General features: G+C 34.2%; 1 protein-coding gene across 1 annotated transcript in view; it reads left to right on the top strand.

Annotated features, from left to right (window-relative positions):
* Positions 1–12,134, top strand: part of Trpm (Transient receptor potential cation channel, subfamily M) — a 234,964-nt gene that overhangs the window by 195,703 nt on the left and 27,127 nt on the right. Inside the window, 1 exon segment of the mRNA XM_064038311.1 lies at positions 5,815–6,004. Within this exon segment, the coding sequence (XP_063894381.1) occupies positions 5,815–6,004 (190 nt within the window).

The raw sequence follows: 12,134 nt of genomic DNA, 5'->3' as shown, positions 1-12,134 counted from the left end.
AAGCAGGATTTTTAAAAATAATCTTATCTCGAATATGCATTTTTTTTTATTAATTAAATGTGTGTTCACGCCAATGGAAACGATTGTTAATAGAAAAAAATATGATTGATCAACACATGGCAACCTAATGACTTATCTAATAACTGCAATAAAAGATTGATCACCGCAATTAATAGCCTTAATAAATATATTTATTACCTCGCAGCTTCTTAATTAGTTCTTAGTTGAAGAGATTCGTTTATATAACAAAGTCGAAAGAGTTTTTGTGCGACAACCATTTTTATTTCTTTCACGAGGTCATGACGAAGGTACGGATCCATCATAAAAATGCATAATTACGACTTCAGGAACCAACGCCGGACGTAACATTAATTATAAAATCCAGAAGCGCAATATTACTTCTGAAATTTAAACAGCCAAAAGTTAAATCAAAAGTTTTCGTTCCTAGAACAACGTTTGAGAACGTTACTCATAGTTTTTATCAAGAATTTAGTTTTAAAATGTCATTGTCTCCGACAGAGACAGTATGCCGTGTAATGAAACGGTTCAATCCATAGACGCGACTCGTTAGCACGTTTAATGGACGACCCGGGCGCTGGTAGTCGCAGGCGTTCCTCAAGGAGACATTCTTGGCTCTGCACTTTTTATTGCCACTTGTAAAATTTCCCTTTGTGTTAGAATGTTAAACTATTTTTCGTGTTACACTGTAGAACAAGGCATCTTTTTTGTGATTTAATTACTTGAGAAGCCTTTTCTTTACAATTTAAGTTCTGTTTCAATCCACGATGTCTATTAATATACAGCCTTACTTATAAACGTGAATTAATAATAAGTAATACTTAAGGGCTGTTTAAGAAAATTCTCACTTATAAACATAGCTTAAGTATGTCTTAACTAACATTTAATCACTACTTAAAACTTTAAGTAGTGATTAGTTAAAATGTTGCTTAGAAGGTGATTATTAGAGATTTTATAAGTAAGGGGGTTAGTCTTTAAATTATATTAACTCTCACACCCAACTTTTAATAACTTTCCATGGTTAGGTACAGATAAGACTATCATATAATATTTTCACTATACAATTTTGGTCTTAAATTGCAATTTTAGGTAATTGCGACTGTAAATAAAGCGCTCAGTAAAATCTCATTTTAAATGACAAACAAACGAGATAAACTCAGGTTAGTGCTGCTAGACATTTTTATTATTTAACCACGTGTAAAATATAAGCGAGTAAACTGCTGGTTAAGTGAAACAAAGTTTTCACCGCGTTCTAAACACGTTCTCGCAATAAATACTCGTATGCTTATGTAACAGTTGAGTCTGCTTCTGCCCGCGTTGTTGCTTGAGGAATATTAATCATTTAAACTCATTTCTCTTGGACTTCTCACCTTTCATTCTCACTGGTTATACACCTAGTTTTATTTCCTGAGAAAATATTGTTCCAGTCTATTATATGGATATGTATATCTGTCTTTTGTTCCCGTCTACTCATCGCCAGTTAAAGTTCATTCGAATTTTCTTACAACCTCTTCTTGAATTGTTGATGCTAGTTACAGTCATATTTTCTTCAAATATTAAGGTTGTAGAGAAACAGAGCTAGAAAGCTTCTATAAGTCCTGTCAGTACGACAGACTCGCAGACAAGATGCAAAGTACAATATTTTCCTAAGACATAGCTACCTGCACAAAACATTTATGTTTGAACACAGTCGAGATTACTGAATCAAGTATCCTACGGAGTTTTCAAACCGAGAGAAGTTTAAAGTAACTTACAAAATCGTTTCAGCGTTCGTTTGCTCTTCTTCACTGAAGTTCTATATTCACGCCTTCGTGTAGATTGTAGATATTATAACAGATGCTTACTAATAAATCATTCATAATAACGTATGTGACTACGAGTTTGCAATATTAGATTTGGAACTTGCAAATGTTTTAACTACTATTCCAATTGGATTCGTGTTGTATCAAATCTTATGTAAGTTTTAAAAGTTCGATAAACTTCGATATCATATTTTACATACATTTCATTAAACCCCGAATCTCTTCATGCATTTCCATTGACACCCACACCTATTTCAATATCTAAAACAGTTTAACCTTCTTTGTCAGCATACATAATTTATTCTTACAACCTTACCAGGGTGACATCTAAGAACAATGCTTAAGCCCTCCATGTTTACATGGCTCATGGCTCATGGCTCTGTTTGCAAAATTAAACAACGTCTAGACGAGTATTTTTTCTTCAGTCAGTTAAACAGCAAGTATCTATTGATTGTCCTTGTTCTTTGAATATTCATTCGTATTGAATCGAATGGGCTCGCATCAAAGGGGTAAAGAAAATTATGTTTGTTTTCTTTCATTGTTGAATTTGCCTAAACGTTTCGTAATGCATCAATGTAAATGTCTAGATAGAGGTTATTTCATTTTTTCTCCCACTGCGAAGCAAAGGCCTCCTCTCACACAGATAAGGATTCTGCGTTATTCACCACGCTGGCTCAATGCGAATTAGTGATTTCAGATTTCTTAGTCCAAGTTCCTCGAAATGTTTTCCTTCACCTAAAGGTGACTGATTAAAATCAGTCAGTTGGTGTAAAGTTACATTGGTACTTAGCTGACCAAAAATGGAACCCTTACTCATACTCAAGAGGTTAGTTCGTTACCCACTAGACCACCACAACTTCTAAATGTATCCAAATTGTGGCATAATAAGTTATTTATGATCGCCGTTGTATTCAGGTTACACCATCATCATCTGATGGGTCCATATCACATAAGAAAAAAAATCTTCAGTTCATACTTATCCAAAGAGAAAATTCGCTACCATAGACATACCAAAAGCGTGTTAACCTTAATGTGGCCTAAGTACCTTTGTCAAACTTCTGAACTTGATGAAGTAGCGGGCGTAATTTCCTCCAAAAGTTCTAAGAAAGCCCCGTTAAGTTAATTATCTCGACCATGTTAAAAGAAATACTTGTTCTTATACTTGTTTTGTTTTTTAGTGATTTTTCTTTTTTATGTCTACGTTTAAAAATATACCATACTTAAAACAGTCGAATTGAGAGCCTCCTACTTTTTGGGAAGTCGGTTAAAAACTGTAATGTAGTAAAAGGTATTGTATGAATAAATAATATTTTTTATTTTATATTTCCATTCTAGCATTACAAATTCTAGCTTTCTGAATTATTAAACCAGCTCTCCATAATACAGTGAACACAGAAAGGTTTCAGGTATTTTATTCCGTGCTAAATAACAATTTGAAAACGTATACCTGGCCATCCATTAGATAACTCTTTGAACTGCGGTAACAATTCGTGGAAACAATTAATTTTGTGGCAACACAGCCCTGAATAGTTTGGTTCCTATTTTTAAATTTGATACGTTTTTATTGAAATAAAAAAGGTTTCTTTATTACTATTTTTAATCTCTGTTTGATAAAATATTTCGTAAAAATGAAATAATTAAGCGAAAAACGTGCTGAAAAGAACCTAATTCAACTTTAAAATAATTTTAACATTTTGAAATCTGAATAGAATTCGAAAAAAAGTCATCATCCAGCTAAGCAAATCCCTAGCTACGCTTTTTCACAAAGTTATTAGTTAGTATGCTTTTTTGTAGAACGTATTTTAAACTGTTTTTTATAAGCATATAACCTTATACTTCATCCGCCATAATATTTTTCTTTAGTGTGAAACAAAGGAGCCATCTTATTTTAAACATTCCCAGCCTCGCCCGCCAAGCTTTGTTATAAAATATTCAACTAAGTACTATTGCTTGCAAAAAGAACGTGTAAGTCCACAACATCACAAGTATTATAACGAGTACGTTGTAGAATACATTTTTTACAACAGTATTTCACAAGCTGCTGGCAGAAGTTAAAAAACATTTAATCAAAATTATCAGTGCCCTAATTAAACTTAAAGAATAAAGTGTTAAAAGAATAAATCCATTTTTACATTAATTATATCAGTCTAGTCTACTTCCTTTGCCCCTCGAATAACCTTGAATTCTTAAAAGAAATTTGGCAATTTTCGCTCCAATTTTCTAAAATCTGATTATACTTGGCAACTAAATAGGTTTGTTACAAATAATGAACAATTTGGTAATGGGTCTCGTTTGAGTCTCCAATTCCAATTTCAAATTGGGTTATAGTTTAGAGTTAAATTCAGCGGTGTGAGTAACGAGAATATCTACGCGTTTAAAAAAAAGTATGAGGTACTGGCAACAAAATTCTGAATAAAGTCAATAAAAAAGCTACATATTTAAAATTAGAATTAGAATAGCTTGTGATGAATTAAAATGTACGGCGTTAGGTGCAAATAATTGTCGATTTAGTTGTTATTTAAGCATTTCTTTAATATTATTTGATATCATTTCGAAATAAAACTTATCAAAAATGATGTATTATTCTAAAGTTCACAATGGATATATACTCGTCTACAAGATTAGAGATACTGTAAGTAATTTATATTTTTTGTGCCCGAATTAAATTAAAATTCCAGTAAAAAGTAACAACAAATATTTAATTTTCCATTAGGCAAATTAAACTATTCTATGTTCCTACTAAAATATTGTCGGCCATGTTTTTCTTTTTGCGCTTGTATTTTATTTTTTATTGCGCTTCTCTTTATAATCATAAAATTATTTGAATTTAAGGTATGCTTTACCAGACCAACAATCAATTAAACTATATGCACATATCTTCTTTCAGCTTTCAAACCTTTAGTTAATACGACTCAATTCTCTTCCACTACCTCCCCCAAACAATAAAGATCTACTACACGAACAAACTGAAAGGGACGACTTAATTTGTATCAATTTCTTAAAGACAGCCACCGCCTAAGTAAATAGGCATTTTCTAAAGGTCAATGACCGACCTAAGTAACCCTTTGTAAACAAAATAATTTTGAGCTTCGTGTCGAATTCCTTGCGTTTAGAAGGTAAGAAAACCATTAAAATAGCTTGCTTATCACGGTGTTAAAATTATTTAGGGGTTGTTGACCTTTCCGTTTTTTTTTGTTCGGTAATTGAAAAGGTATTCAACTAAATAGGTGAACACAATTAAGCGTTAAGTTGGGCGGTATATTGAAATTGCCCTTTTCATAATGAATTGTGGATTTTGATTGCTAAGAATGATTTCACGAAACAACTGTAACCTTTTGGTTATTGTTGCCTCGTTGGTCTAGAGGTCGCAAGCGCGGCTGCTGTGCTCGAGGTCTCGGGTTCGATTCCCGGGTCGGGACGAAATCGCTTTGTGGGTTTTCTTAAGCTTTCACAAAGCAGCCCGTAGTCTGGAAGTTGGTGATTGATTCACCCGTGCATCGGAGAGCACGTAAATGTCGGTCCTGCGCCTAATCTCTTTCCGGTCGGATTGCCATCCCATCGGGTTATGAGAGTGAAGGAATAGGGAGTGCACATGTATCTGCGCAAATGCTCGTGCACTATAATATGTCCTGCGCAGCTGGTTGATCTCCTTACATGAGAACAACCGCCGTGGAAATCGGCCGTGGACACCATTATTGTTACAAAGCTACCCCACAGAAGAACAATATTTTTAAAGTTTTCGTTATGAGCAATTCAATTCTAATTTAAATTATCATGATTAAGCATTCAACAACACCATCCTCGTTTGGATCCCTATTCCTAAAATAAGAAAAATATTTCTACATTTACAAAGTATTATATTACATTACTGACTGATACAACAAAGATAATATTATTTTGTCACCAATAATATTTCCTTCCTTCTAATCAAATACCTATGTGACTTCAATAATAATAATCTGTTCTCCTTTTTAATTAAATATATCTTTCTCAGATCACGGTGTTCAGAATCCAAGAACGCGCGGAAGGCGGCGAGGTCCAGGAGTTGGACCAGGTCATTCTGACAGCACTCTTCAGGGCACAGCACCTGTCTCCAAGCGAACAGCTATCCTTGGCGCTGACATGGAACCGAGTGGATATCGCCAGGTCCGAGATCTTCGTGTATGGACAGGAATGGCCTCCAGGTAAGATTTATCATGTTATTTATAGAAGGAACCAATCGCGCGAGTCACTACAGAGAAACAGATTTTGGTTATCAGTGGTGCAGGTGCGTGAGGGCGCACGGAACCAATCTTAATGAAAGCTTGGGTTACATGTTAAAAGAGACTGTTCTGATATTTCTTATCAAGAATAGATACTTATATTTCTGTCGGATTCCATAAAGGGAGGTTATTAAGTATCAGTTATGTATCTCTAAATTAATATTGCTATGGAGTCAAAAACAAAATAACAAAAATTCTAAATACCATCGGCTTATCCTATAAGCACAAACGATAACGCTCCTTTAGCAATCGGGTAAAAATTAGTTTGTCATCGCAGGTTGAATCTTGTAACTATACGCTACCTTTAGTAGAACAAATATTTACGTATAACATAAGATATTCAGGATTTCTAGATTTAGCGGAAACCGAATACATAATACAAATGTTGATCTCACAATGAATATTCAGAGACTTGTCTGGGGTTAATATTTATTGCGCCTTTAGGCTACGGATGGAAATTAAGGCCTACTGGAGTGTGTAATACGAGAAAACAAAAGCGTAGCTGAAAATATTTTTTTAAATAGTTATTACAACTGTTTAAAGACAGTTAACAAATGCAAAAATATGTTATTGTATTAGTTATGCTTTCATGTTAAAACGGCTTAGCTAACCATTCAACTTTATTCAGACATCCTACGGGTTAAACGATTAAGATACAATTTCAAGTAGAGATAGACTTATATTTGTCAGTGTGCGAAAGCTCTTTTGGGAGTCAGACAAAGTCACGGGCAAAATCAGATTGTTGGTTTAATATGTAGGTGTACTAAATTGAATGTCTAATTGTTTCTAGTAACAGACGGTGTTGTGTTAGGCTTAATAATTAATTTCCATTAATACCGAATGGAAGCCTATAAAATAGTAAGTAAAGCCTCTTAGGATATAACCAAGTGATTGATTCGGTTACATACACAATCTAGACACGACGTTTACTCAATAAGTAGACTGATCGATCAAGGAACGCCACAACGATTTGGTTTAACACTGCCTATCTTCCTATATCTGGTTATTCGATAATTTTGCATGATATTGAATGAATTTTTAACTTCAGTTGCAAAATCATTATAATTCAGTTGTCAAAAAGTACTAAAATCTATTGATGATGATGATTTTCTCATAGCCGATTATCGGTCTCGGCGGCTGATCTCATTTAAGGAAATTAGCCAACTGCACTCACTATTCCTTTACTCTCATAGCCAGATGGGACGGCAATCCGACACGATCAGGGAGAAATCATTCGCGGCACCGACATTAACGCATTAAAATCGAATTTAGAAATATTCAACATTAATTTTAATAACTCTGTATTTACTTACTAAAACAATTTTAATAATGTCCCCTTAACCTAAATAACGTAAATAGGGTCCCCAACAAAATTAATACATGTCTAAACAAACTTAAATTGGTCCGCAGTTTAAATACAGACGAATCAAAGTTTCAAGGATCGGTTCATTAACAAAACTTAGTTTACAGAATTCACAAATAAATATATTTATTTGGACCCGTATTGCGAAACGAAATTTATTCATAGATTCTAACCCTTATTGGAATTTGGCCGTTGGAAATGATGTATAATCGTATTGTTATTCGAAATGGACTTTGTTGAATTCTCACAAATATTTTGTTTGCCGACATGGAAGGTATAATTTATGTGAGGAGCAAGTATGGTAATTTGAAACTGCTTTGTTGGGAATTAAGTAGAAGAGGGTAACTAGATGTAAAAAAGAGTAAAAATTATAATCCTTTAAACCGACGTTAATGGTTGTTCTGATCTTTAAGTTGAAGGAAAAAGGAAATACGCAAAGAAAGAAATTCAAGTTCCATTTATAATAATTTCTAGAAAATAAATCTAAATCAGAAAGGTTTTTACACCTCCGGATCTTACGCGACCCTAATCGCTCTGAAATAAAGGGGTTGACCTTTACTCTGCTAAAACTACAATGACCTTTAGAATTATATTTATTTATCTACCAGCAGTTCAAAAATCTAAACTTAGAGAATTTCAATTGTGGGAACAGAAAAACAACAATCAGAGGTTTGAAGTGAAAGGGGCAATAGGTAACATTCATCTGAACTCAATGTTATTGTTCTAAGTTGTGCTTATTTTATAACTTTCGTCTTTTGTTTTGGTATGCCTTTTATTCTAAAATCGCCATATGAATTCGAAGACTGGTGACTATTTTATAAATCTATACTAATATTATAAAGAGGAAAACTTTGTTTGTTTGTTTGGTTGTAATGGATAAACTCAAAAACTACTGTACCGATTTTAAATATTCTTTCACCATTAGAAAGCTATATTATCTGCGAGTAACATAGGCTATTAGATATTTTATCCCGGTGCGGGCAGTAGCTCCCACGGGACGCGGGTGAAACCGTGGGAAAACGGCTAGTTATTCATAAAAGCATATTTTTGTATACTGTTGGAAAAATGTTGTTTCTATTTTTATAGCACGACTTAATCCGTAATACCGAATAACCGCACACTAAAGGTCAGCAAACGATTACACCTAGCCTTAGCGTTAGAGAAAAATAGAAAACTTTGTATCCAGGAAAATAGAAGAGATCACTGGGGAATGTACAACAAAAGCTATTTCGTTTTCCGATAAGCAAGCCCACACGTGTCTAATATTTAATACTTATGCCACTGGGGTAGTGGTCGGTGGGAATGGGAACATTGTATTAGGTAATAAAGACGACAAAAGGTAATATTGCCTAACGTGCTATGTTTACCTTTCCAATGTGTAGTTGAAATGTTCGTGTAACGGTCCAGGGTGATATTGAAATATTTGATCACATCATATGTTTTATAGTATACATAGTAGGTTTGGAAAAGTAATTTACTATATTTGAAATAAAATCGATGATTTCAACGTAAAAAAACGTTCAAAAGTCATTCAAGTAAGTAGATTTTGCCCAGTGAAAAATGGTCACGAAGTTTTTTAGAACTCGCGAAAAATAAATCAAAACTCGTAGTCGTAAATCATGGTGTCAGTCAAAATGCGTTATTTTTCACTTGAAAACGGTCAGTAGGTAGGTACTGATTTATTTTTGTTGGCGAAATGTTTCCTGGTTTCCTTCGTGCCATTGAATTTTAATTTTGTTATTTTTGGAAACTAATTTAGCTGGTTTTATTTTTACACTCCGTTGGTAACAATAATCTATATAAATATTTAAAAGAAAGTCGTATTAGTTACACTACTTTTAACTCAAGAATCATTTAAGCTGAAGAAGCTTAGCTTAGCTTTTGGTAGCTTAGACGCGGGAGGAGGACATATGATAGTTTTAGTCACCGTCCGGTTACGGGAAGCAGTTATTTCAGGACGCGGGTGAGACCGCAGGTGGAAGCTGGTTTATGATAATACTTAATGGTGTGAACGTTTCATAGTGTTTGGTACATTTATAGGTTTGCAGTTTAACGGTGTGAAACAGTGTGCTAATGGGTGGCTGATGCCAAAGCACATTTTCTCGTACATTTGGCATGAACATAGCTTGAAGCTTATTAGCTTTCTGTTGGTTGGCAGCAATAGGAACATTTGTGCATCTGCAAAACTAACATTTATACAAAAACTTGTTATGTGTTACATATATAAATTGTCATTTTCTTATTCAATCTAAATCAAAAGCTCGTAAGAATAAATTGGAAACTCTGCTTAAGGCTTTTTTAGTGGTAAAGTTACTATACCTACATGATAAATTCCGTAGTGTATTTAACATAGGGGCTAATATGAAATCCTTTTATTTTGGAATTTGAATAAATGACGGTATTCATATTTATGAGAAATTCCCCTGAAATCTTAAATCGTATATTTAATTGCGAGATTTTAAGTAGGCCTTCGCTTCAAAAGTTGACTGAAAGCAATATTATCGAGCGAGTATAAAAAACTACTTTGTTACAAAAGCAAGCTTCAGTGTAAAACTTTTTACTTAACAAACTCTGGTTACTGGTCGTTAACTTTCAAGTTAAAAGCTCTTCACGACATGATTGCCTCGTCATTAACAAACGTACGTAGGTATGCATTTTACAGGAATTCTTGAAAAGTCTTTTTGTATCAAAATAAGGTACAACTATTGTGACAGTACAACAAAATATATGTAGATAATGCTTATAGAGTCAAAGTCAAAAGTCAAAGCTTGTAGGTCCAGAGTAAGCAATTTATGAAAGTCAAGCTTTTTTGCATAATATTTAGAATATGAATTATCAGTATGATTGTTGTACCTACCTACCAGGTTTTCTTTCCCAGTCCCTTTTCGCATTAGATGTAATTAGGTGCGTGCTTGAGGTGTGGCTGCTTGCAAACTTATTAAAACTATTTTGCGCAAAAACACACTTACAACTATACGAATAAGACAAACGTCAACCATTTCATTTTTTATCACACATACCCTTAATAAAAGTTACCTCAAAGCGACTCCATTCTCAGCACGTTTCTTTTTCATTTTTATTACAAGTATATTTTACGACGATCATAAACACAATATAGCGGCGTATGTGCCATGAGATACCAAGATAGTGGATAGGCATCAGGTGTCCTGTAAATAGATTCAAGCAAGATCTGCGTATTGAAGGGTTAGGAATTATATTGCAGAAGATTCAGTCGAATATTTGAAGGTTAAAAGGATTTTAGTACATAGTCTGAAATCACCAACCCGCATTGAGCAAGCGTGGTGATTAATGCTCAATCCTTCTCCGTGTGAGAGGAGGCCTGTGCCCAGCAGTGGGACGATAAAAAAGGCTCTAACACCTTAAAATAACTAAAATTTATTTTTTTGCCGCTATATTGTAAAGGCACGCAATCAATACCAAAATCAGCCACCCGGCCCATCTTCGCAAAGATATAAAATTTATATGAAATTAAATTATATTGCAACCATCCTCATGGATCCTTCTGTGTACTAAAAAAAGAATCAAAATCTGTACCTTTAAAAATCTCTGCATACATAGCTCAATATGCCTTTAGATAAGTCTGTACTAGTCGACAATAATTCAGTCGCTTCCAATATGGGCCTAATGTTTCTGACAATCCGTATTTAAATGTTTCCTTTAAAGGCCTATTTAAAGGAAAACCAAATGCATCCGTCTTGTAAACTGCCCCGGTTTGGTTCGGCAGGTACATCGCTTTCGACTCTGACTCTCTGATTTATGTAGCTTTGCACCCTCTACTATCGAGTTCTAAATCTTAAGCCGTCAGTCGGTTGGAGCCAATTAGACTGTGACTTGGCCAAACTTAGTGATCTAAGCTTAGGTTGGCTAAAGATAGTCCTGTTGCAACTAACGGCGGTTCCCAATATTTTATCTATCCGTTGATTTGCTTAATAGAAATAGAATTTTGACTACTGTCAAATTCACAAACCTATATAAACAAAACATGCGATACAATACATAGCTTTTGCCCGCGACTTCGTACGCGTGGAATAGTGACTTCCGGCAGTTTTTTTTTTTTGTAATAAAAACTATCCTATATCCTTTCTCAAGTTCCAAACTATGTTTTTACCAAATTTCACAAATCGGTTCAGTAGTTTAGGCGTGAAGAAAAGACAGACAGACAGAAAACAGACAGACAGAGTTACTTTCATATTTATAATACTAAGTTTGGATTGGGAACGAGCGTTAGTAACTGAATCATTTATCATCAGTTTAGCACGCTAGAATAAGATGACAGCCAACGTATGCCATAATTTGCCAACCTGATTTATCAGCGGTCATTTGTATCTAAACGCAGCATGGAATACTAATGCGATTACTGACGCCAGTATGGTACAAATGGTATTATTAATTCGTAAATAGATGACCCAATAAAGTAGATGCTTGCTGAAAGCTGTTTGGTGGAAATTCTATCCAGATTCACATGTGTTTTTCACATATATTTTTGCATTAGAAATACATCCGAACAAACCTTAGGTTATTTTCATGAAAGTTTACCCATTTGTTCTGTTTTTTTTTTTTTTTGTTATTTGTTACAGCCTTTTTATCGTCCCACTGCTGGGCACAGGCCTCCTCTCACAGGGAGAAGGATTGAGCGTTAATCGTTAATTTTTTTATGATAAAGAAAAT

The sequence above is a fragment of the Helicoverpa armigera genome, chromosome 15 (genome assembly GCF_030705265.1).
Source record: "Helicoverpa armigera isolate CAAS_96S chromosome 15, ASM3070526v1, whole genome shotgun sequence".
In the NCBI taxonomy this organism is placed as follows: domain Eukaryota; kingdom Metazoa; phylum Arthropoda; class Insecta; order Lepidoptera; family Noctuidae; genus Helicoverpa; species Helicoverpa armigera.
Note: the sequence above shows the minus strand (reverse complement) of the source record. Positions and strands in the feature narration are given on the sequence as shown.